The sequence below is a fragment of the Salvia hispanica genome, chromosome 3 (genome assembly GCF_029641045.1).
Source record: "Salvia hispanica isolate PSC_SH4W2 chromosome 3, Shi_PSC_v1, whole genome shotgun sequence".
Lineage (NCBI taxonomy): Eukaryota > Viridiplantae > Streptophyta > Magnoliopsida > Lamiales > Lamiaceae > Salvia > Salvia hispanica.
In genome coordinates, this window is record NC_142694.1 from 23,422,036 (window position 1) to 23,448,844 (window position 26,809).

The 26,809-nt window shown below is 36.6% G+C and overlaps 3 protein-coding genes and 1 non-coding gene across 4 annotated transcripts; 1 reads left to right on the forward strand and 3 right to left on the reverse strand.

Annotated features, from left to right (window-relative positions):
• The first annotated feature begins 4,709 nt into the window (after positions 1 to 4,709).
• On the forward strand, positions 4,710 to 14,241 carry LOC125214732 (myosin-2-like). Its single transcript, XM_048115867.2, has 24 exons — positions 4,710 to 5,378; positions 6,003 to 6,104; positions 6,192 to 6,335; positions 6,423 to 6,573; positions 6,682 to 6,709; positions 6,806 to 6,974; positions 7,087 to 7,150; positions 7,283 to 7,296; positions 7,386 to 7,470; positions 7,834 to 7,937; positions 8,186 to 8,324; positions 8,644 to 8,762; positions 8,926 to 9,078; positions 9,174 to 9,263; positions 9,550 to 9,627; positions 9,918 to 10,076; positions 10,372 to 10,572; positions 10,814 to 11,019; positions 11,101 to 11,236; positions 11,405 to 11,534; positions 11,694 to 11,807; positions 11,883 to 11,986; positions 12,159 to 12,362; positions 12,616 to 14,241. Exons 1-24 carry the CDS (start codon positions 5,085 to 5,087, stop codon positions 13,069 to 13,071), a joined length of 3,444 nt encoding a protein of 1,147 aa, XP_047971824.1. The 5' UTR covers positions 4,710 to 5,084; the 3' UTR covers positions 13,072 to 14,241.
• Positions 13,205 to 14,511, reverse strand: LHCB3 (light-harvesting chlorophyll B-binding protein 3). The gene is made up of 3 exons (XM_048115869.2): positions 14,350 to 14,511; positions 14,110 to 14,271; positions 13,205 to 13,852 (listed from the first exon to the last, which is right to left on the reverse strand). Exons 1-3 carry the CDS (start codon positions 14,464 to 14,466, stop codon positions 13,343 to 13,345), a joined length of 789 nt encoding a protein of 262 aa, XP_047971826.1. The 5' UTR covers positions 14,467 to 14,511; the 3' UTR covers positions 13,205 to 13,342.
• Positions 14,512 to 15,065: 554 nt separating this feature from the next.
• Positions 15,066 to 15,138, reverse strand: TRNAF-GAA (transfer RNA phenylalanine (anticodon GAA)). The gene has a single exon. It is a non-coding gene; the product is annotated as a tRNA-Phe (tRNA).
• A 694-nt stretch (positions 15,139 to 15,832) lies between these two features.
• LOC125212139 (Dynein light chain type 1 family protein) lies at positions 15,833 to 17,222 on the reverse strand. Its single transcript, XM_048112219.2, has 2 exons — positions 17,010 to 17,222; positions 15,833 to 16,261 (listed from the first exon to the last, which is right to left on the reverse strand). Exons 1-2 carry the CDS (start codon positions 17,145 to 17,147, stop codon positions 16,061 to 16,063), a joined length of 339 nt encoding a protein of 112 aa, XP_047968176.1. The 5' UTR covers positions 17,148 to 17,222; the 3' UTR covers positions 15,833 to 16,060.
• Positions 17,223 to 26,809: the final 9,587 nt, after the last annotated feature.

The window sequence follows — 26,809 nt, forward strand, 5'->3', positions numbered from 1 at the left end:
ACTTGCATTCATTGTACGCCTGGGCTCCATTCCAAAGAACTCGGTCAAAATCTTAATCATAGCAGGGACTCGAGAGCCTGATCTATCAACTTCAACTGAATGTATATTCTCAATAGTCAATTCATCATCTGCAGATTCTTCACACGCTCAAATTATACAAATGCATTTTAAAGTATATTCATTTGTAGCTAACCTCCCACTCACTCCACTAATAAGAAGAAACGTGGGATATGTGTATATTAGGATTATATATTTATTAGAATTAATTTCTAAATTTTATATTAATTGTATTTACATCTCTTAGTATAAAATAATTATTTAATATCTCCTAAAACTCTCCTCCTCCCTTAGTATAAAATAATTATTTAAAATCTCCTAAAACTCTCCTCTTTTTATATATTTTATTTATATATTATATAGATGTATAGATTTCATGTCAATTCACAAAATAAAATAGTACTCCCTCCGTTCCCTCATAGTTGAGGCGGAACTTTTCGGCACGGAGTTTAAGAAATGAATGTTGGGTGTGTTAAATAAATAGATTAAAAAGTAAGAAAGAGAAAATGATAGAGATAATAAAGTAAAAAGTGAATAAAGTAGAGAGAATAAAGTAAGAGAGAGTAAAGTAAGGGAGAGGAAAAAGTTACTATATATGGAAATGACTCAACTATGAGGGAACTTTCCGAAATGGAAAAATGACTCAACTATGAAGGAACGGAGGGAGTATAAATCTCTAACTTTATTAATACACATCGACGTCACTTGGTAGACGTGCTTCACATGTTTCTAGGTAGTGCATGTTTGCAACTTGGAACCTTCGAATCAAATAATTAATGTTGATCCATAATTTGGGTCCATACTATGTACAACTATATTCTTAAGGGTATAATTTTTAAAATTATTTATCTGCATGGTTTACCTTTTCTTTATTTAATATTGTTGAGCCTCATTGTCTCAACGTGGCTCACATTTTTTGGACCTTGTCTCTCACCAGGAGAAAAATGATTTTCAGTTTTGTTTATAGTAAAATGCACAATATTATGCAGAATATTTAGTTTGATATCAAAACTACCAAATGTGACTATGTAATGTTATATAGAGAATGAAAATGTTTTATATTATAGAAAAAAAGCTAGAACTTTAATTAGATTAGGTGAGGGACGAGAATGGAACATGATCGAAGTCAAGAGGAAAAGACAAGTATAAAGAAGAAAAGTTGAATTAATAATTAATTGATACTTGTCAATTGGGTAGAAGTGGCAAGCATACAAACACCAAATGGAAGAGCAAAGAAAATGAATATAAATAAATTGATTAAGATATAGGATTATGAAAGAGGAAGAGCATGTGGCCCCAATCAAATTCTAATTTTGCTCAATTCACGGAATTATATATATTTAATGTTATATCGATGGTGCCACATAGTCTGTATTTCACTCATCACTAAAAAGCAGTAACTTAACCGAATTACTTTATCACATTAAAACTAATCAGCATGACTCAATTTAAGATCAAAATAATACTCCATATGTCTAGTTTAAGATGTCTATCTTTACTTTTTAGGTTGTCCCACTTAAAATATATATTTTCTATATTTAGTAATAAATCTATGTCTTATCTTTCTTTATTAAAATATTCAATTATTTTTTTGTTTTATCTCTACTTATTCCACCTAACAACTCTTTCTAATATCTCGTGTCACTCAAGAATGTTATTTTGAGTGGAACGGAAGGAATATACTAATTTCAAGATTAAGTTGAGTAATTTTCATGTTTATTGCAGGAAAATAAATCTCAAAGGTAAAGTATAACTTTATCCATATTAGAAATAGCATATATTATCTCCGTCTTTCTATGAACATAAGAATGATTGTCAATAAAAGAGGAGTAAACTAAAAGCGATAGTAATGTATCGGAAAGTTGTCGACAAAGTTTTATTTCAGGAAAATGCTCAAAATCATATATGTAATCTTGAGAGGAAAATGCTCAAAAGCAATGGATCGGAAAGTTGTCGACAAAGTTTCGTTTTAGGAAAATGCTCAAAATCATATATCTGTAATCTTGAGAGGAACATGCTCAAAATCATATAAGTATATCCGTAAACAGTAGTGGATCCAGAAAAATATAGTGATAGAAGCTTTATTAAATCTATTTTTTTATAGTCGAATAGGTGTATATAGAGAATAACAAATGATACAAAAAATCACTATTAATATATTAGTACTACTAATTTTAAAATTAGTACAATACATTTGATACAGATTGATCTTTTCAGTTTGGAAGAGATATAATCTGGAAGATATGATGCAGTAATTAGGAGTGTTAGTTTTAATGTTATCTTTTAGGGGTAACTACTTTTAAAGTCACCAACTTTTCATAAATTCCGGTTTTTCCCACGAATTTTAAAAAGTTTGTGTAATGTCACGAACTTTATTGTCGGTTGCCATTTTCCTATGTCATCGTTTCCTATTAAGACAATGTCCAAATTCTTTTATCTTACTATCGTTATCTTCGTCTTTGAAATGGCTTCGCGTGGGTACCTTGTACGCCTCAATCGGAACTCGGATGAAGAAGTTATGACCATTATGATAGTACAAGGTCGCACAAAGTCGCAACCTTCATCAAATGACCATAACTTCTTCATCCGAGTTCCGATTGAGGCGTACAAGGTACCCACGCGAAGTTATTTCAAAGACGAAGATAACGATAGTAAGATAAAAGAATTTGGACATTGTCTTAATAGGAAACGAACAGTTTGAATCAGACCCGAAAACCTGACATGGGAAAATGGCAATCGACAATAAAGTTCGTGACATTACACGAACTTTTTAAAGTTCGTGGGAAAAACCGGAATTCATGGAAAGTTGGTGACTTTAAAAGCAGTTACCCTTATCTTTTATTAATTAGTTATTTTTCATATCTTTTAGTTATTTAAATAATTAGAGGTGCTTAGCGAAATTGTCACACAAAAACTGATATAGAATTTGGAAATTAAACTCTCAGCTTTATTGATAAATTGAACTGGGAACAAGAACAAATATATAAATCCTCCGCAAACACCTACAGCTACTGCCATCCCAAAACTGATCTACCAAAACGATTCCCTCTCTCCTTAAAAAAATCCTAGTATTAAATAACTAAAAGATATGTAAAATTACTAATTAATATTTAATAGTAAAAGATAACGATTAAAACTAACACTCTTAATTTAGTACTACATCATATCTTCCAGATTATGTCTCTTCAAAATTGAAAGATCGATATGTATCAACATTAGTCTAACATATTTCTCTACATAAATATTTTTGTCCTTAATTAAATTTCTGGCTCTGTCCCTAGCTCTAATGATCTCGATCAAGAAAGGTTGTGGCTTCGAGCCATTTCACACTATTTTCTCATTCTCCACTGTAATTCAAAAAACTATGTCCTAAATTATTAATATCTATGATATAAATAAGGTTTGTAGGAATAATATTTCCCGGAGCAATGTCATTGGTTGGTGGACGCCTTAACACATATCCTTCTGCAAATTTATATACATAAAATGCCGCTTTTAATAAAGTTTCATAATTTAATCCCATTATTATAATAAATTAATGAATATTAATTGTCAAATTCATGATGAAGTCCACAAATTTCTATGGTACCAATCACGTGAAATTAACTACAACTTGCCACATGATTGCGAAAGTCATTATGCCATTGGAAATCAAATGCATACACATTCACGGTCTCTTTAAACAAAGTGTTTTTTTCCTATAAATATACCCAACCTCTTTAAGAATTCACCACATTCTCATTTCTTCTTCCATTTTTATTCCAAAAATCAGTTTCAATGGGTCTAGATTCAATTGAAAAACAACTCGAAGCTTGTCTTCAACATTTTAGACCCCCACATAAGCTCAACATTGAGCAACTATTAAAAACTGACATCAGTGTGTGTATTTTTACCCAAATAATACTTTCTCCGTCCACGAAAGTAGATAAGTTTTACCATTTGGTCCATCCACAAAAAATAGACTAAGTTCAAAAAGGAAAATTTTCAACCAATAATAATCTTACACATCATTCTAAATATGAACTGTATAATCCACTAACACACATTTCACTACCTTTTTTCCTTCACTCTCTTTTACTTTACCAATTATATACTACTATTAAAACTTATTCCGTTCACAATTTTATCTATGTTTCTTAGACGGAGAGAGTAGTATTTTAATAATTTTGAGTACATCTAGTACTAGTTTAAATTTTGAAAAAATATCAAATCCCTCCAAAACAGAAAATACACAAAAAGTCAATTACTATCAAATTATTTTTTGGAAGATAGTGAGAATACTCTGTATAATAGACTTTTCTCTTGGCCCATCACCCAAATATCATTTAAATTTTGAAAAATTATGAAATCCCTCCAAAACTAAAATGTGAAACACAAAAAGTCCATTATTGAATTATATTTTGGAACTTACTGAAAAATTTATGATAGACTTTCTGTTGGCCTATTGCATAAAATTATTTAGATAGACCCCCAACAAATGGATAGAAACTAAACCCCAAGATGTCTAAAATCGTCAAAAAACATTCCTGAACCCTATCCCTGTGCGGGCCCCACCCACTAACACTTCATAACTCCCAAATTATTTTTATTTTCTAACTAATTATTTCCGAATTCAAATATTTAAAACACCAAATACCTGTCGTAATTTAACTTTTTTTTGGTAAACGGAAAATATTTACTCAGAAATCCTAAATTTATTAAATCTAATCTCCGACTCTACCCAAATTCATTACAACTCCTAACTGCTAATTTCCAGATAGTAATTTGCAGTTTCGTCATTAACGATCTCTGAGATTAGTCGAAGGCCGGCATCGTCATTACACTTGGCTTTCACGGAAACAAGCTTGTGGCTTTGCTTTTGCTTTGGTGTTTCTTTTTTGGTGGCGGATTTAATCATTACTATCAGTTAATTTCGTTTTCCCCTGAAGATGGGATCGGATAGAGCACTGCAATCCCGGGGATGACTGTCTTGAAGTGGCGGATTGAGTCGAGATTTGTGGGTTTTTGTGGGACGAGGAAAGATAAAAATGCTGTCTTTATCGACAGCTCGGAGCTCTTTGGAGGAAATGCTGGAGTCTCTGCGGCGAGAGGAAGAGACCCAGTCGCCGGGGGACTTGCCGCCGGCGCTGCCTCCGAGGCCTAAGGCCACATCTCGTGCTCGCCTTCCTTCGCCCAAGAGGAGGCCGTCTTTGCCTGTGGGCGGGTCGAGTTGTGCTGTGAATAAGGAAGGAAGCGTAGGAGAGAGAGAGAATTGTTTTGGGGCCGAAAAAGTTGAGGAATTGGAAGATGGGGATGGGGATGGGGATGAGGGCAATCGGAAGGTAGACGATTTTGTTTTCTGCTTTGCTAATATTCTATGATCTCTACTTGAGAATATTTGTACATAAAAGTAGAAAAAGAAAACAAAAGGGTTTATGGGAGTATTATTGTTTTTGTGGTGAATCAAGTTATGGTGATTTTTGTTTCTTTTCTTGTACAATTAGACTTATTTGTTTCACAATTTTATTGAGTTCTAGCTAGATGCTTCATGGATACTATTTTTATAACTTCAATGACAAAGTTTGAATGTCTTATGGCGCTGGTTGCATTGCCTGAGATTAGATGGTTCTTCTCTAAGATAAGTCCGAGCTTTAAATTCTATTCTATTGCTTGCGAGTTTACCTAGATTACGCTGAAATGCAACTTATCCTGTCTCATATTGTGCGAAGTTTACTTGCATTTTGTTGTGCTGGACACTAAATCATTAGGCTGGGGAAGTTGAAGCTCCGGATAGTTTATCAAGTAGAATAGTGGGGGAACATGAAAAAGAGTTGGGCTCATGATTCTTTGTAACAATGTCGAGAATACTGTATTTTTATCTTGCCCAGATGTTGGGGCTTTTTCTGTTTCCATTTAGGATTTTATAATCTCGGTTTCTCATTGTAAGTGTTGATGTGTAATTTTAGAAACTTCGGGTTTGGTGTCGACGACATGACGACCTATGGGAATCTGGGCAAATAAGATCAAACTCAGGGGAGAAAGCTTCGGTTCTGCTATCGGAGGGAACTGTTAGTTCATTTCATTTGTCATCTGTTCACTGTTTTCATGCATTTTACAAGAATTGTGTACTCACTACAAGAATTGTATTACTGTAGATTGTGACAGTTCCGACACAAGACCTCCTACCAGCTAATCCGCATATACTCGATGAAGTTGATGATCTTGCACAACTGAGTTATTTGAATGAGCCTTCAGTTCTTCACAATCTCCAGTATAGATATACAAAAGATAATATATATGTAATCCTCTATTAAATTTTTTTTTTCTTATTTATAAGTTAGCAATTGTCTCTAACCTAAACAATTTGTTGTGTGTTCTCTATATAGAGTAAGGCAGGGCCTGTATTACTAGCCGTCAATCCTTTTAAAAGTGTCCCAATATATGGGGATGATATAGTTACTGCTTACACAAAGAACCTTTTGGACAGTCCTCATGTTTATGCTACTGCTGATGCAGCATACGAAGCAATGATAGCAGGTGCTATATGACACCTTAAATACTCAGAGAAATGCTTGCCTTGTTGACTTATTGCTTTGGCTGAGATTCTTATTTCCCTATCATTTTGCTACTTTTTTAAATTTGCAGATGAAGCAAACCAGTCTATCGTTATCAGGTTAGCTGCAGTTTTGATAAAGATTTCCTTCTGCTGTTCTTGTTCCATGCTGTAGTTGTTATAGGAAGAAATAATTTCTTGTTGTGTGATCTTTAGTGGAGAAAGTGGCGCTGGCAAGACTGAGACAGCTAAGATTGCAATGCAATATTTGGCAGCTCGTGGTGGAGGTGGCGATGTAATAGAATCGATAGTCATGAAAACAAGCTGCATACTGGAGGCTTTTGGAAATGCCAAAACAGCCATGAACAACAACTCCAGCCGATTTGTGAGTTCACTCTGAATTAAATTCTTTCCTACTACTTCAAGAGGTAGCCTATGTTTGTTTTCGGCAATCAACATAGGGAAGCCTTGTTTGGTAACACTCAGGATCTGTGCAGGGAAAATTAATTGAAATCTACTTCGGTGCTGCTGGAAAAATGTGTGGTGCTAAAATACAAACCTGTAAGCATGCTTCTAATGGTCAAGTTGAATTATGAAAAGCTTTTCATTTAGTCCATTCTTAGTCATATTTTTTGGTGACATGGCTTTTCTATTTTGTTCATGTCCAATGTCAAATTCCTCAATCATGAACAGTCCTCCTTGAAAAGGTCAGTATGTGTATCAACATCAGTGAGTTTGTTCTCTAGTCTGCATATTGATATTGGACTGGAATTGATATAATTCAATGTTTTATCAGTCAAGAGTTGTTCAGTTAGCTCAAGGAGAGCGGTCATATCACATTTTCTATCAGCTCTGCTCTGGTGCTCCTTCTGGTCTCCGAGGTTTGTTCGCAGATTTGCCCAAATCTTCAGTTTTCCTCACGTATCTTGTTCTTTCCTTGTATGCAAATGAAAATTATGAGAATAGTTCAAATATTTCTGGACTTGGTATGGCAAACGAAAAATCTTTGTTATCAGCTGGTGTCAGTGTTACATGCTAGTTGGAGTTTCGTGGTTGAGAAGTGAGAACTTAATTTACCTTGAGGCATACAAATGCATGAATTTAGCTTATAAGATATACTGTTGATGATGCACAATTCTTTAAACTCTTTTTTTTTAAATCATCTATTGCCTATAACACGTTTATAGCTTTTCTGAAAGTATTATGACCGGAAGACGTGGCACATAATATTTTTTATTTTTCAGGTAGGCTAAGGTTAAGAGGTGCTTCTGAATACAAATATCTCAATCAGAGTGAATGTTTGGAGATCCCCAACATTGATGATGCTCAGAAGTTTCATGATCTTATGGTAAATGACATGTCTTGCTCATGTGCTTTATATTGGTCAGTTACTCCCATTTGTTTTGCCCTTGGTACTTCGTTACACAACCACCCAACCTGTTTTGTATCTGGAGAGGTTTGAAACTTTAGTGAGGAAACTGCTGCACCACCGGTGGGAAAAATAAAAAACCATAGTTTCTATAGAACTTTGAGTGTTTTCAGCATATTCCTTATCTACGCAAAAGTTATTAATTCTGGAACATGTTCTACTCATAGGGAGCCCTAGATTCTATCAGAATCTGTAAAGAAGATCAAGAGCACGTCTTCGAGATGCTTGCTGCAGTTTTGTGGCTGGGGAACATATCGTTTCTTGTAACTGACAATCAAAAGCATATTGAGGTTGTTTCTGATGAAGGTATCTGCATGTTCTGATTCATTTTCCCAATCCTCTTTCACTAGCCATCAATGGTCATCCTTTTATTTTAAAACTTCCCTATTTTATTTCTGGGAAATAAATAGTTACATTGAAGGGAATTCTCGTTGGGGATTTACTATGGGACTCTCAGTAAAGAAATTGTTTGCATTTTAATTTTCCCTTAAATTAAATGGTTAAGAGTCTCCTCCCCCGGCAATAACCTCTGTGATCATCATAGATACAGAACATTGTGCAGTTTCAAGTTAGGTTTATGCTTATCTTCTGAATTAAATATCTGAATTAATTTCCTTATCTATAGCTGTTACAAATGCTGCTGGCTTGATGGGCTGTTTCGAGCAAGACCTGATACTTACTTTGTCAACCCGGAGGGTACGAGCTGGAAGGGATGAGGTCACCAAATCTCTGACTTTTGAACAGGTTCATAGTTTCAAAGATCGATAATTTCATAAACACATGCACACTCGATTCCAACAATTCAAATACTTCATGCTAGTGCTTTATGGTTACTTTCATATGTTACCGGATGGTTTGTTTGCAAAACCATCACACTTATGCCATGTCGGTTTTTTCTCACGTTTAGGCAATTTCCACAAGGGATGCATTAGCAAGTTTTATTTATGCGAGCTTGTTCGACTGGCTTGTGGAGAAGATAAACTTATCATTTTCCACGGGGAAAGATAATATGGGGTGCTCAGTAAGCATTCTTGATATGTGTGGATTTGAATCACTTAAGGTATACAACGATTGATATTGTCCTTTACGCATATTATGATGTGTCCCCACTTTAAATAATCTTACTTGGATTCTTTGACTGCTTTTTTGCACCAGAAGAATAGCTTCGAACAGTTTTGCATCAATTATGCTAATGAGCGGCTCCAGCAACATTCGAATCAACATCTCATCAAACATAAGCAAGAAGTAAGCATCTAACATGTCTTCCAATCTTTAGGTTTTAAAGAAGGCATTACTGGGGATACATACTTCACACATTTGTTTTGTTTTTTGTCATTACTTCACAAGATATAGCCTCTAACGATTATATGTATTGTGCATCATAAGTAAACACTTCTGCATAAAGTATCTGAATGAGCAATTAACTTAATGCAGACTGTTTTGTTTGAAAACTGTGCATTAAATATTTTAGCATAACGCTTCTGATATTGATATTTTATTCTTGGTGCTGGTGGAATACTCTTCATTACAGGAGTATGAGTTAGATGGAATTGACTGGAAAAAAGTGGATTTTGAAGACAACCAAGAATGTATAGATCTTTTTGAGAAGGTAATCCTATGCAGAGAAGTCTCTCATAGCGGTGTTATTATTGTTGTAACGTAGGGTATTTTCTGTTGGAAATAGTTCTTCTGTTCATGTCTGGGGTTAACATGAAGTGAAGGGCCATTCAAGCCTGTTCACTAAGACAAATGAATCTGAACCTTAAAAAAGTGCACCCAGCTCCTTTTTTGTATCTGCTTACTGCTAATTGTTAGTATTATATCTGACTTTTACCTGCTTATGTTATTGAACAAATTATGCCGCCTTACTCTTATCTTCACCATGGTATACTTGAACAGAAACCTATTGGTCTGATACCTATACTGGATGAATTATCCAATCTTCCCAAAGCTACAGATTTAACATTTTCTGCTAAACTTAAGCATCACTTAAGTAATAACCGTTGCTTTCAAGGAGAAAGAGGTGGAACATTCCGCATTCGTCATCATGCTGGGGAGGTAAGTTTACTTGTCATTGTAATTTTGTGGAATATCTGTACACAGCTTAAAATTTATCCAGAGCAAGTGAACCTCAAGTAGATTGCAGATTGAAATTTTAGTTGCCTCTGCTGTATTGGATTTATTGTATTATTGGAACCTAAATTTGTTACTTTAATTGCAATAATGAGGGGTTGATCCACACATGCCACTTAATTCTGGATATAAAAAGTGTTTGTGTTATGTTTAGGTATATTAAGTTATAACTGACGTTGATTTTAGATTGATTTATATTGACATGAGCTTTGTACTATAGGTTCTTTATGAGACGGAAAAATTCTTGGAAAAGAATCGGGATCCAATACATTCTGAAATCATCGAGCTACTCGCATCCTGCACTAGTAGACTTCCTCAATCTTTTGCCCTTCTACTTAAGCAATCCCAGAATCTAGATAGTGCATCGGTGCAGTCAGGGATGTCAGTTTGTAAGAAACAAAGTGTTGCCACAACATTCCAGGTGATAAATCTTGTTCTTCCACTCTTCTAGCAATCTCATCTTGCTTGTGGGATACACTATGAAAACAAAAGAACAAAGCTGGATAAAATGATCTGATTCTATCTAAGCTTGATGTTTTCCCCTTTGTTAAAGTAATGAGTTTTAATTAAATATGTTTTCTTATAACTATCTTTGTTAGGAATAAGAACTTCTCACTATATATCTTTATCTAATTTGTTGTTACTTCTGCTCACTATTGCAGGGGCAGCTGTTCAAATTGATACAACATCTGGAAAGCACAAAACAACATTTCATTTGCTGCATAAAACCAAATAATAAGCAGATTCCTGGTGCATTTGAAAAAGATATTGCCCTGAGGCAGCTTCGTTGCTGTGGGATTCTGCAAGTTGTCAGGATTTCGAAGTCTGGGTATCTGATGCAGATGACTCATCAAGAGTTTACAAAAAGGTGAAGCATCGAATCTTAATTTCCATTCACTCTGTATGATTAGTGTCTAGTTTTCTGAATACGTGTCGGTGTGAATTTCAGGTATGTGTCCCTAGTCGGGGAAAAAAAGGACAGTCAAGATCCGTTAAGTCTGTCAATTGCCATTCTGCAGAAGTTCGGTATCTTGCCAGAGATGTACCAAGTTGGCTATACGAAGTTATACTTTCGAAAAGGACAGGTGATTTTGTGTGCCTTTTTACATCTGTTGACTTCCTAGAGCAATTCATTGGCTGTTTATCTTCTGTATTACATCGACAAGATAACATTTGCATGTCTTGTTTCTGGAAACTGAACAACTTTTTTGTAGTACTAAATTTCCTGATATTCTGCTGTTGTGAAACAACAGATTGATGTTTTGGAAGCTGTTAGAAAACAAGTTGTCCAAGGTACTCTTGAGTTGCAGAAGTGTTTCAATGGCCGTCATGCATGCCAAGACTTCCGTAAACTCAAGGAAGAAGTACTGACATTGCAATCATGTAAGGCCGGCTTCTACAGCTCGATTTCATACTAGAGTATTACTTCCCTCAAATGATTTTTTTTTTTTTCAAAAAAGTGTTTTTAAGGAACCAAATCATTAATGTTTATCTAAAATTGTCACATGACTTTTACTTTTGTTGATTATCAAACAAATACAGATATTCGTGGTGAAATTGCTAGAAAGGAGTATGGTGCCTTACTTGGGTTGAAAAAGCAGGTTATCCGTACGGGGCCAGACAAGTTGTTTATGGCAATCGTGCAAATACAGTCGGGTAAACTTCTGTTTTAGGAATAGCTGATATATTAGCATCTTGTACTGTCCTAATAGAATCAAATGGCTTTTGCAGTAATTCGTGGATGGTTGGCCCGCAAACAGTTTAATCACCTCCGGAACTCTAAACAGTTGAATGTTAGTAATCTGAAGCAAGGCAGGAGAATTTCTGAAGTCAAGGTACTTAGCTGCAAAAGCCATGTGTTCAAATAAACTACTTCTTATCGTGTGAACTCCTTTTATTGGATAATTATTTATCACCTCAGAGTTGGGTTGAATGAATGAGTAAATTTAAGAGTACATGAGTCACCTCTTCACTCTTCCTGAACTGATCCATTATTTTGGTGAACAGGATCCGCAACAAGAAACACTGTCGTTGGTTGTTGAAGAACTACAGAAGCGTGTGTCAATGGCGGAAGCAACACTTGGACAGAAGGAAACAGAAAATATGGGTTTGAGAGAGCAGGTGGTACAGTATGAAGCCCGATGGTCGGAATATGAAGCCAAAGTGAAATCCATGGAGGAGATGTGGCAAAAGCAGATAACATCTCTACAAGTGAGTTTGTTTATTGTGTTTTATCATGAACTTGTGGTAATTTCGCACATATAGCAATGAAGCTACAAAATTGAAGTCGTCGTCTACTTTCTTATGTACTAATACTAATGTCTTTTACAGCAACCTTGGCTTTTAAGGGCTGTGTTTATTTTGGTAGATAGATTAGATTAGCAATAGCCTATGTTACTTGTATCTATCTAACTATCATTAAGGCCTTTAGTATGCTAATTTGGATCCTCGTCTTTCTGGGCAGATGAGCTTGGCTGCAGCCAAGAAGAGCCTTATTGCTGAAAATGCTATAAACCCTGCTAGAAGGCTCGATGGAGCACAATCCCCTCCATTTTATGAATCCGAGGACATGTCTATGGGAACTCAGACTCCGGGTGGTAGCACTCCAATGAGATACGCTAACAATGGTATCGATGACACAAATGGAAGTTTGAACCCGGTGAGCCATCTGACCAAGGAGTTTGAGGACAGAAGACGAGCTTTCGATGAAGAAGCACTAGCAGTTGTAGAAGTCAAGTCGGACCAGTCGCCTATACATGCTGTGGAGGAATTCCGGAGGCTGAGACAGAGGTTCGAAGCATGGAAGAGAGATTACAAGGCGAGGTTGAAGGAAGCAAAGGGGAGGGTATACAAGCTGGGGCGAAACGATGCAGAGAAACACAGGCGGACATGGTGGGGAAAGAAAAGCAAGAGAGGATAGCATAGCGTTCGGAATATGTATATATCAATTTTGTTGTTGCATTGTAAGTCTCGATTGTTCGTTCTCCCGTGTTCGTGTATAGTATCTATCCACTGTGTAATTAGTGTATGGAACGAAGCTCGGATGAAATACGTTTAGGAAACGATCAAGTTTGAGGTTATGTTTTTACATTCTCCTTTAGTAGATGAACAACATTTTGTTGAGGAAAATAGTAATGCACTCAACTCAAATAAATAATCTACACATTGTTATATTTTTCCATTTTGATTGATTATGATCCAGGGACAAACTTGGTGGCGTAGACCCAGGCATTGTTAGCAACCGGGTTGTCGAGATGATCCAAGAGGTTCTCGAGGGGTCCTTTTCCGGTGACTATTGCCTGCACGAAGAATCCGAACATGGAGAACATGGCAAGTCTTCCGTTCTTGATCTCCTTGACCTTGAGCTCAGCAAATGTGACAGGGTCGTCGGCCAGGCCAAGTGGGTCGAAGTACTGGCCGCCCGGGTAGAGGTCGTTGCCCTCTCCGACTCCATCAAGGCCGTTGATTCTGAATCCCTCCACGAGTCCCATGAGCACAACTTGGAATCCAAGAACTGCTAGAATGCTCTGAGCATGGACCAGATTGGGGTTGCCAAGATAGTCTAGACCGCCCTCGGAGAAGATCTGTGCACCGGCCTTGAACCACACGGGCTCCTTGAAGCTCACACTGACCCATTTTTGAAGAACCTCTGGTGTGATGCATCCTAGAGCACCAAGCATGGCCCATCTTCCATGAATAACCTACAAAGATTTGAGCAAAAAATTAGGTGGCGTTCAGTTCTTTAGACAAGATAATAGTGAGATGAGTCAAAACAGGGATTGTTAGCATTAGTCATAGACATTGTGGAGACGAGTCGAGACACATTGGCACAGATGAATTTTTGATAAATTAAAGGCAACTGAACAAGAGATAAAGAGTACAGATGACCTTCAATAACAAGTAAGCATGACAACTGAACGACCAGTTATAGTAATAGTAATAAAACAAAAATATGTACCTCGAGAGCCCTGTTCTTGGCAAAGGCCTCGGGATCGGCGGACAAACCAGCGGTGTCCCAGCCGTAGTCACCGGGGAATTCTCCGTTAAGGTAGGAAGGAGTCTGAGCCGAGAAGGGTCCCAAGTACTTAACACGGTCGGGTCCGTACCACAAGTCATTACTCTGGTCACAAAATCATCACCATAAGCAACTAAATAGATCATATTATTACAATGTGTGTGGTAGTGAATGGATTATTACCATGGTGTATTTGGCATTGCCCATTGAGACAACTTCTCTGAGAGGGTTGGCATTCTTGGTTTGGCCCAAGAATGGGGTTGCTTTCACAAGGGTTGTGGAGCTAGCCATTGATGCCATTTCTTTGAGATTTTTTTTAGTTAAGGCTGTGTTTGGAGCTCAACTGTATGCTTGAGGTTGTAACTTATTTGAAGAGGAGAGAGTGAGAGAGTGGAGAGATGAGTGGTGAAGATTGCATGTGTGGAAATTGTGGTTGCTGATCAAGGCAATTGCCAAATTGCAACACTCAGCCAATCAGAAGCGTTTTAAGGATTGGAGTATCTCCATATCATATCCTCTCTATCCGATATTTATCTATTTAAATAATTATGGAATTGCCATGTCAAATATTTAGCAATCCATAATTGTGCACAATTCCGATTCAATTATAGAAAGAATTATTTAAAAGAAAAGAAAGGTTAACAATGTTTTATATGAAAATTGAGTCTGATGCATCCGTTCTAATTATATCATACTTAAATTAAAATGAACAAATAATAACCTTTTTTTAAATTTCAGCAGACGAGAAAATAAAAAGAGTCAAATGGGCGTTTGATTAAAATGTGAAATGGGCCAAACACTTGAAATTCCAAAAATCTGAAATGGGGTAAAAGTTTACTAAATGAGCCCAATATAGGAAAAGGAGAAAAGAAATGAAATGGGCTATAAAACAAAATAATTGCGGTGAACGTGGATCGAACACGTGACCTTCAGATCTTCAGTCTGACGCTCTCCCAACTGAGCTATCCCCGCAATATGTTTTATAAAATGATTCATTAACAATTCCTAATAATATTATATTCGAATATATATAGATAATGACATATATTCGACCGTCCATCATAAATTTAGGAATTTATTCATAAAATGTGTACACTTCCGTTTGTGAATAGGAGTCTCTTTTTTCATTTTGATCATTTTACGAATAAGATTTTCGGTTCATCATTAATTTATAAACGGTAAAGGGACTTCACATTCCACTCACATATATTATTTAAAATTAAATACATCCAAGTGAGACACATATTTCATTAACTTTCTTCCGCCATTATTTTCTCAACACTTTTTAAAGTCGGTGCCGGTGAGCGTGGGAATATAACTTTTGGCGTAGAAAATGAAATAATGGCTGTTATTGACAAGAGATATAGTCAATATTCTCGTTTATATTTTATCCATTATTTTCTTGCTCATTGGTAAAGGTACCTATAACTTTCAAATTCTCAAAATATCTACAAAAGGACCCGTATCTCACAATCGAAGTAGAAGACTAGAGATTTAAATTGTGTTATCCAACAGAGTTAATACGTGTCTATCATCAATATTGTTAATGTAATATTTTTAATACAACATCACAAGATGTTCATATTCACAACAATTTCAGTTACTATAAATTGGGTTTGGCTATATATAAAGATGCGAAATGAACTGAAAAATTCAGCTACGCCTCTGATAACTAATTCAATACTTGAACATATACTCAAAACTTTATGTAGAGACAAGTACAATATTGTATTGAACTACCAAAACCCACATATACAACCAGTACATAATAACGCTGCTGAAATTAGAATTTCTAATTGATAGTATTAACATTATGGATCTCCAAAAAGAACAAAAAAGAATTGAACTCTATAGGTTCAATTTGACATATTGGTTACAACAGAATTATATATTATCAGGCAATGATCGAAGCTGAGAATTGGTGATCAGCATCAGGTTCAGGTTCAGATTCGGAGTCGGTTGAGCCTTTAAAGAGTAAAATTGCCAGGCTGCCTACGCAGAAATGGATGAAACACCCCGAGCAATGCGTCACAAACGAACCAAAGTCGGTCCCCACAATACATTGCCAACCATTTCCATATATTCTGTCGAACTCCTACAAATGTTTAAATAAATTATTCATCACACTAAACTATCCAATCTGGTACTTGACCTGCCTCATGTGAATTCTGGTACCCTAATACTTACCGACTCCGATTAATCGGGTACCCGGAACCCAATTTTTTTTCCGTTTCTTTTCTGTTTATATAAATTATGTTGTGATGAGTATAGGAATTATAAAAATTGATAAAATATTTATGGTTCAAGCTTCAAATTTAGTGCTTTAATTTTTTTTCATTGGTATGATTGAACTCTCTCCGTCCCACTGAAGATGACCCACTTTCATTTTTAGTTTGTCCTAACTAAGATGACTAATTACTAAAAATGAAAACACATTTATCTCTTCTATATTCCCCCTCTCTACCACACACTAGTCGAATATCCTAAATCTTAAAATCCCTGACACCAATTATCCGAACCCGTGATTTCGGGTATTAGGTACCCGAAATCCATCGAGTATCAGATCGAGATCAGATATACCCAAAACATGAAATCGAATTTGCATCCCTACAAATAGATATTACTTCAATAGTGAATATACTTTTTAATCCATTCTAGCTTATTTTTCGCCATGTCACACACACGTGTGCACCAGATCTTGAGCTAACTTGAACAAGCTTAAGCGATCTGAGTTTTCTCTCATGTGAATTAAATAAATAGGTGAATAAGATTATTAATTTAACAAGTGCATGCTCATATAAGCTAAGTTTGGTGCAAAAATGAATGAATATATATATATATACCTTCTTAATGAATCGAGCAATTTCAGTGGCGTCAATGACATCAAAGAAGTCGAGTGCCTTAGCTGCTAATTGAAGAGCATCATGCTGCATGGCTTCAAGCATATCGGTCTCACCTACAATTGCTTTTCCTTCCAACATTTTCTCTCTATTTTTTTTGAAGATAAGAAGTGATTGACCTACAAATTATCTTCTTCTTCCTATTTGTTTGGGTGATCTAAATTCATAGGACCTATTTATACGAGGAGTGGATTGAAATACCTAAAATGAGGATTCCTTTTATGTGGTGTCCAATATTTTGGCACGTCACATATTCTTATTCTATATTCTATCCGCTTAGAATGCAGTAGAAACCATATAAAGTGACACCAATATATATTTAGTGATCTATTAACTATAAAATTGATTAACTCGTGTCTAAATGGGTGGGAAACTTCTTTATCATTACAAAAGTTCAAATTTAAGGGTTGATATATTTACTATTCCATTCGTCCCATTAAATGTCTATAGTATTAAATATCTCATTTCCCACTTGCATATGAAAATCCCCCCCTTTTTTAGAATTTATTGAAAACAATTAATCTGTAGACGATGGACTCATGTTATTATTATGGGTATGATTGCAAAAAATAAAATAAAAAATGATTTGAGTCGTCGAAGGGAAAGAATCGAGATTACATGTGATGACCATGAATGTGTCTCTACAAAGCTCATATTTTTTTAATAAAAACTCCTAAAGCTATTTGGTTTTCAAGAAATTTAAAGAAGAATATGTAGAAACCTTTAGAAAATTAACTGTAAAAACTATTTGATTTTCCAATAGACTTGTGGGAATATTTGAAATTCATAAAATCCTGGAGAAGCATTGATCCCATGGTGATAAATCACTCACTCGTAAGATTCTCTTGGGTCCACCACAATTAAATAGGGAGAATATTAAGGAAAATTTATTAAAGAGCAAGATAAGGAAAATTCATTCAACCCGTCACCCGTCGCTTAGTTGAATATTTCTCTCACTTTAATATTTTTAGTAATTATTAACTTATTTTACGCACGTTATAAAATTAAATTATTAAAATGTGACTCGCGATCCATTAAATTTATCCACCATTTTTTTTCACATTTTTCAATAATATGCAAAGGTAAAATGAGTTATTTAATTCCGAAACGAGGGATCAAGTAGCAATTTACTGAAAACAACATTTTAACTCCAATTAATGTAGTTTTCCATGGTACGTTAGCGATCGATGTAAATCACAGTTGCATTGTTATTTCCCAAGGTTATATGCACCTTTAGAAATATTTTATGCATGTAACTGACGAAAGAATGACGATTTAAAGGGGAGAAAATGTTATAAGAGACTCTTTCTCATTTTACTTTATCTATATTTTAATTATTTATTATTACTACCTTCGTTTTATAATAGGAGTGGAATATGGGGTCCACTTTTTCATATTGGTCGAGAGTCTTTCTCATTTTAGTTTATCTATATTTTAATTATTTATTATTACTACCTTCGTTTTACGATAGGAGTGGAATCTGAGGTCGCACTTTTTTATATTAGTTTTATAATAAAATGTGAGTGAACTGATTTAGTGGAATGTGGGACTACTTACCATTTATGAAGAAAGTGAAATGTGATACTTATTGTGGGATGGACCAGAATGACAAAATGTGACTCTTATTGTAGGACGGGAGAGTATCATTTTTCCAAAACACGTGCAAAAAAAAAGTGTCATTTATAATGGGATGGAGGGAATATATAATAAAAAGAAATGTGTCATTTCTAATGGGATAGAGGTAGTATATTACTTCCTTTGTCCCTGAAAATTTGTCACTTATCTCTATTTTCGTAATTCTAAAAATTTGTCACATTTCACTTTTACCATTTTTCATGATGGACCACACATTCTACTAACTCATTCTCACTCATATTTTATTAAATTAGTATTCTATAAAAGTAGGATCTATATATAATTTTTTCAAACACATTTTTCGTTATATTTCTTAAAATCCGTATCAGGTCAAATAGTGACAAATTATTAAAAATGGAGGGAGTATAAACATGGACCAAGTTTTCTCTCGTCCACATTAACTACGGTTCAACGCAGAAAGTATTTTTGAAATTGTAGTCTTGGGATAAACAGCGATCACAAAACAAATATCAATCAATCGACAGTGTATGTAGCTGAAATTATGTTCAAAATGAACTTTGAAGAAAAAAAGAAAAGAAAAAAAGGGATTGACGCGTATGACATTTGGCAGGATTGTAAAATTCAGAAAATAATTGCTGATCCGTATTGAAGCAAGACGTGGCGTGGCTACTTTCTTGTGTTGTGGCTGTGGCCTGTGGATGCTATACTTTGCACTTTTCATATTTTCATCACTAATCCGTTAGCTCTCCTCTCCACAAAATTCTACTATATTCTTTTCACTAAAATCCAGCGCACGTCTTATAATGAATATTGCTATATTTAATTATCGCATATGCACATACTTGATAATTATGCTAGAATGTTCTTTTATACTCTCCCCATCCCTTAAATATTGTCAAAGTTTAATCGGAAATGGATTTTAAGAAATATAATAGAAAGTAGGTTGAAAAATTGGTAGGATGTGCGTTCTACTTTTAAAATATTAATTTTATAATAAAATGTGAGTGAGAAATAGTAAAAAGTGAAATGTGACAAATTTTGTGGAATGGATGGAGTATTGTATAGAAGAAGAAGACGCAACTTTATAAGTCACAACTAAGACGTCAAATTTAAAAGGATAGCGATATTAGAATTAATTAAGTGATGAGCATAGATATTTCCAACTTATTTACTTTCATGTACAAACTTGTGTATTGAAATGAAGTAAACCAATGAAAATTTATGATAGGTTGATTTGTGTCACTGAGTTTTCTTTCACTTTTCACACTAAAATAAAGTTATTTGCGATAAAAGATACATTGTGGGGCACAAGTATGAAGTGTGGAGAATAGAAAATATGGAAAGAAGAGCTCTACTTGCTGATGCTGAGGATGACCAGACCAACTGATTCCAAGTGCCCATTGCGAACATCTTCTTCTTCGTTGTTATAGGCAGTAGAAGTAGTGTTTAATTCTTGTTTGTTCAACTTTCGCAATTTCAAGGTGTACTAGTCAAAACACCTACTTTCACCTATGCAGCGAGGGTGGATCCCATGGAACGGTGACGTTTTTGCCTCAACTTTTACAAACTTTGCTTTATTCAGATGTAGCCGAACTATCTAAAATACACGTACCGATTCATAGTAATAATGATTTTATCTAAATAGCGATTAACTAGGAGCTTGTGATAAATTTGATTTCATAATCAGTTGCATCAGCTTCACTTAAATTTAATTTAACTATTAATATTATGGTAAATTAATGTACTATCAATGAATTATATTTGATATTATAGTTAGAGACTTAAGAGCTTATCGGTTGCAACTAAGAATTATCAATTCTATTACTCCATAATTTATGAGTACTTAATAACTAAACTAATACTCTCTCCATCCGCGAATAAGAATCTTATTTTTTCATTTTAGTCCGTCCGCGAATAGGAGTATCGGTTCATATTTACTATAAATGGTAATATGGCTCCACATTCTACTAACTCATTCCACTCACATTTCATTTAAAACTAATATATGCAAGTTGGACTCATGTTCCACTAACTTTATTCCATCCGCTTTTCTTAACAATTCTTAGAACTCGTGCCGCCAAATTAAAGAATGAGACTCCTAATGACAGAATATAAGTGGAACCCATATTCCACTAACTTTTCTAAATATTTCTTAAAATCTGTGCCGCAAAGAAATGAGACTCCTATTCGCAGACGGGGGGAGTATTATTTTTTAAATTATTTTTTGTGGACTTCTTCTTGTTGATCTCATAATTTTTAAAATTAAAATATAAAAATATATTCCCTTCGTCCCTGAAAAATATAAATATTTAATTTAGCACAAATTTTAACATTGACATAATTAATAATATAGTGTAGTATAGTGATATAAGTTGTAAACATAATTTAAATGTTCTGAGTAATATTTTTATTACTGAAAACAAATATTTAACAAGTTATTGATACTATTTTTTATATAAATAAAATCACTATTCTACCAAATTATTAAATAATTATGATTTAATCAACGGTAGAACTAGTAGTACAATGTTGAGTAAAATCATTTATCAAATAAAACATTGATATTGCATACTACATCGGCAAGTTAAGCTTAATTGAAATAGGCAAGTGATGCAGTGGTAATCGAAGCAAAACGTCACCGTTCCATATCACAGTAGCCCTGCTGTGTTTTAAGAGCATCCATGATGGTCGGCAAGCGACCGGCTAGCCGATTTCCAGCGCTGGCCGGTCCGCTCGCCGAACCATTGCAATCGGCGAGAAATTCGGCGAGTGCTGACCGATTCCCGGGCGCTGGCCGATACGCTCGCCGCCATTGTAGGCTGGCGATCGGCGAGCGATCGACCAGCGCATTTTTTTTAATTAAATTTTTCGACACACTATATATACGCGATTTTCACATCATATTCATTCGCACCACTTGTTTTAACGAGTTTTCTCTCTCTCTAAATTTCTGTACAAGAGCAACAACGCGAAATGGATAACAACAACGAGTCTACTCCAGCAACGAGCGGAATTGCCCGCATGAGAAGGCATACACCTGGGAGGAGTACCGACAGGGGTGGGAGCGAATCAGGGCTGCGGTCTCCCGATTTGCGGGTTTGTACACCAACGCCCTCCGCATGAAGACCAATGGCCAAACTGACGAGGACTGCAGGAGGATAGCGGAGAAAGCCTTCCCCGTGCCGGGGCTGTATAAGGAATTCACCTACTGGAACTGCTATGATGGATTCCGAGAAGTTTCGGGCGCGTGTCGATGCTGGCTGGCCGAAGAAGCAGCGGCTAAACTATGCCGGTGATTACAGCGGCAGCAGCGACGGTTCCCACGACCTCCCCGAGGATGTTCAGGAGTTCCCGTCCCCTCCATCGTTTACTCGCCGCACTCGCCCGGTTGGTCAAAGGCGGGCTCAACGGGCAACGAGGGGAGTCGCCCAGGGTCCCAGGAGGTCTAGTCGACATCCCCCCTGCTGGCAAGTCGACAGACGAGCTCGCCTTCTACGTGCCTCAACAAACGCGTAAATAGATGCACAAGATCTTAGCTGAATGGAGGGAGGCAACTGACCCCGTGGAGAAGAGGTTTCTTCACTCAATGCTCGAGAGTATGCGGGTCGATTTGGATGCCGCCGCGACACAGTTGGGGGGATTAGACGCGGGCTCAGATGCCCCAAATTTGGGGGTCCCGGGTGGCGGCAAGGACGGCGGAGATGGCGACGAGGAGTAGAATGGGGTTGGGGCTCGTATGTGGAAGCCCGATTTTTTTTATTATGTAATTTTTTTAGTTAATGTACTTTTTTTTATTTAAATAAAATTAATGAATTTTTCCGTATATGTGTCGTAAATTTAATTCTGTATTTTGTGTTTAATTCCGTAATTTTTTAGTTGTTTTTTTAATTTTGTTTGATGTGGCTAGCCTATTGCTTGTCTAGTTGCTTGTCCTGATGATGTGGCAGGAGGAATTTTATTGCTGATGATGTGGCACTAAAATTCCATAAATTTTTAGTTGTTTTTTTAAATTTTGTTTGATGTGGCTAGCCTATGGCTGACCTATTGCCATTGTGGATGCTCTAATCATAGCAGGGGATCCACCCCCATCTTGAGCTCACTTTTACCTTTGTCCTTTTGTACTTGTTTAGTGTAGCGTAGCATATAGACTTTAAAGCCTATATGCTCGTGTCATTGTAAAGATGATATCTGATAAGCTCTATCTTAATTAGGGCTCGTTTGATATATTGGATGGGTTATGCACAGGTGAGATATATCACCAAGTTATTGGACTAGTCTACAGGCCCAAGATTAAATTAACTCATGTTTGATATGCAATGTCTATAAGTTGTGGCCTCCAATTTTCAGTTCTCTAATTTCCCTCGCGTTTTTCCCTCTCTTATTTCATTCTAATTTTTCACTTTCTAATTTCCCCCTCATTTTTCCCTCTAATTTTCCTCTCTAAATAGCCCTAGCGGGAATCACAATTCCCTTTCCTTTGCAAGATTAAACCACTAAGAAGCAATTCTTCAAACACCTACAAGTGTCACGACCGCACTTTCTAAGGATAGAAAGCCCGGTTGATCGCGACTAGGGGAGGATGACACAACTGAACTGGAACTGAAATAACTTGGAATAATATATATCAGAGTGCATAATACAAAGAGTGTAAACTCGACTTTTTTACATTGCAGTAGAAGAGTCAAGAGCAGATGACATCGTGTATGTAGAGATGCCCAAGGTTTTCGGTTCCGGCGGTTAACCGCGAAACCGAAACCGCGACAAAAATCTTGAACCGGAACCGCGGGCCGGTTCCGGTTCCAAATTTAATGAACCGAAACCGTCACCGAACTGCCGGTTCCGGACGGTTCCGAACCGCCGGTTAACCGGCGGTTTCACGGTTCCGGTGAGATTTTCGAGGCGGCCAGCTTTCGGCAGGCATGGTCGGCATTTTCAGGCGGTTTTTGGTTTTGGCGCATAACACAAGGCTGACACGTTGCAGCTTCGATGGGATGGTTGAGTGCAGGTGGTCAGACGGTTTGTTGACCAAACCGGCGGTTTCGGGTGTAAAACCGGCGGTTTCCGGCGATTAACCGGCGGTTTCCGGCGATTAACCGGCGGTTTTTGACCGTTTTTCAATTTTTTTTTTTTTTTTAAATTCGAATTTTGAATTCAATTTCAGATTTCCCCCCAAATTTTTATCTATAAATACCCCCCTCTATCCTCACTTACATTTACCCCACTCTTGTGTTAATAAGAGTTTCTCTCTTCAATCTCTCAATTCTCTCTCTTTGTCTCCCATTTTTCATTGTGCTATTTGTGCTTACATTTGAATTATTCAAGTGCTACTCTTATATTACGCATTGTTATACTTGATCTATAGTTCTATAAGTTGTCTTTCTCAATTGCTAAAACAAAAAAAAAAAATTATAAGTCCATATTTCTACTATAATTGCATAAACTATCAAGATGTCTTCATCCCGAGAAGGTCGTATTGATAAGGGAAAAGGAAAGTCCAAGAGGCCATGTCGAAAATCCGTTATTGATGAGATTTCTCAAAGGAACATGGATATGTGGCAGGTTAATATTTATAATCTACTAACATTATTAATTATGAATTACATTACATTATTGTTCATAATGTTATTTGATATTTACACTACAAATATTATTTTGTAGAATCGAGAAGAGCAAGATATGGCCAATGCTATTGCTCTCTCCCGCTCTCAATCCCAAGGCGGACGTGGATATGGAGGCGATGCTTATGTTGGTAGTGGTAGTGGTGCTCCCGGTCCCGGTGCCTATTCTCAACAAATTCCAACCCCGGTGAATCTTGATGACGACGATGATGATGATGATGACGAGGAGGAAGAGGAGGAGGAGGCGGAAGAGGAACAACAACAAGAAATGCCACCCCCACCACCACCACCAAGGAGTCGTCGTGGTCGTGGTCGTGGACACCCTCCTCAACCTCCCAAACCAGTTGAAAGGACTTTAACCTCAGATATCATGGTCAAACATTTCAAGAAGGTACGAGATAGTACCGATCCGAACACTTTTAATGTGTATTGCAACTATTGTGAAAACGTATACACATTACGAAAGAGTGGAGGATATGGTACATTTACCCGTCACATGGAGAAAGCGCATCCGGTCGAGTTTGGTATCGCTCCAACCCAAACTCAACTCAACTTTCAACATAGAGGCGGGACCGGGAGTGGGACGGATTCATCCAAAACATCAGGTATGTGTAGCAATACTCTTTTAAAATATGATCATAAAAATGCTCTTAATGTGATGTCTAGATTTGATGTGATGAAACATTTTCCATTCAATGCTTTTGATTACGATGCTTTTGAGTCGAGTATGCGACAAGTTTATAATGCCGCTGCAAAAAAATTGAGTCGAACTTCTATGACTCGAGCTGTTGTTAGACAATGCATGGAAAAGAAGGTGCAATTAGGTACGTTTATTGTTAACTTGGGTCATAAAGTTTTGATTTGCTCTGATGTGTGGACTGATTGTTTTTGCAAAAATTCATATATGGGCATTACTGTGCATTTCGTTGATCACAGTTGGACTTTGAACAAACGTTTGATTGCATTTCGGGAATTTCCCGCACCACACACTGCACAAGCAATTGCTCAATTGATCATTCAAGTTTTGAATGAATTTCAATTGATCAATAAAATTTTTTCTGTTGGTTTTGATAATGCAAGTGCTAATACTGCTAGTATAGATGATCTCATCAGTGCATGTTCTCCTGTTATTGATGGCAAATATTTTCATGTGCGATGTATTGCTCATATTTTGAATTTGTGTGTTCAAGATGTGATCGATTTGTGGCAAAAGTATGCTGATCCTATTAACACTGCTGTTAAATTGATTCATAACAAAGCTCCTATTGGTAGAGCTTGGAAGAAATATTGTCATAGCAAGCAGTGCAGGTACACCAATTTTCGTTTGGATGTTTCAACTCGTTGGAACTCGACGTACGATATGTTGGAGTCGACTTTGAACCACATTGAGTATTTATGTGATTTTTTTAGAACTTGCCCGCATGTTCATTCTGATTTGCTTTTGATACCCTCTTGTTGGGACCACAGCATGGATTTGTTTCGATTATTCCAAGCTTTAAAAAATGCCACTGTTGAGTTATCCGGTGTTTATTATCCTACTTCTGTGCGCGTTTTGGAGCATTGCATGTATGTGGCAATTGGTTTTAAGACATGTGTGAAAAATACTCAATTCATTGAGTTGAAGACTATTTTGTTTTATATGGTTGAAATATTTTGCGCGTATTCCAAATGTGTTTTTGATTGCAAAATGCTTGGATCCAAAGTGGAAGTTGCATGGTGTGCATAAAATTTTAGACATGTACTATGGTTGTTTGCACGATTTGGGATTTTCTCAACTTCGCGAAATGGACTTGACAAGAGGAGAAAGCTTCGAACTAAATCTTCCGAATGTTGAAGAAATCAAACTAAGGTTAGATAGTGCGCTTCGTGCTCTCTACGGGGAATATGAAATGCGATATAACACCATTCACCAGGTACGTGCTCCTCCTAGTCCTTCGACATTTGATTTTGGTGGCGGGAGTTATAGCAATGTCATGATTGATCCCGACGTAGTATCACAATTGCAAGATCTATACGGTGCTACAACCAATAGGACTAGAGCTACTAGTGAGTTAGATATATATTTGGAATCGCGCTCTATTTTTCAAAATGCAGGTCCCCCTACTCAATAAATTGACGTCCTTGATTGGTGGGGAACACATGACAAAGAGTTTCCGATACTTTCGATAATGGCTAAGGAGATTTTCGCCGTTCCCGCTTCCACCGTCGCCGTGGAGCAAGCTTTTAGTGTCGGCGGTTGTGTCCTAGACGAGAAAAGGAGCAATCTCTCCGCCAAAAACATGGTAGCCACTGTGTTACTTGATGATTGTGCAAAGGCGGACATGAGAGCACAAGAGCCAGATTTCGACTTTCGTGTAGAGAGTGATGGTGAAGAGTTTTCCACCGATGACGAGGTCGGAAGCGAAGGCGCTCAACAATATCAATGACGGGGGGCGGTGAACGGCGAGCACGTCCGGCCAAAAAGGTAAGCAAGGTAAGAGAACTACGTGGGCTTTGATTCCTCAATAAAATTGTGGATACGTAGGCAAC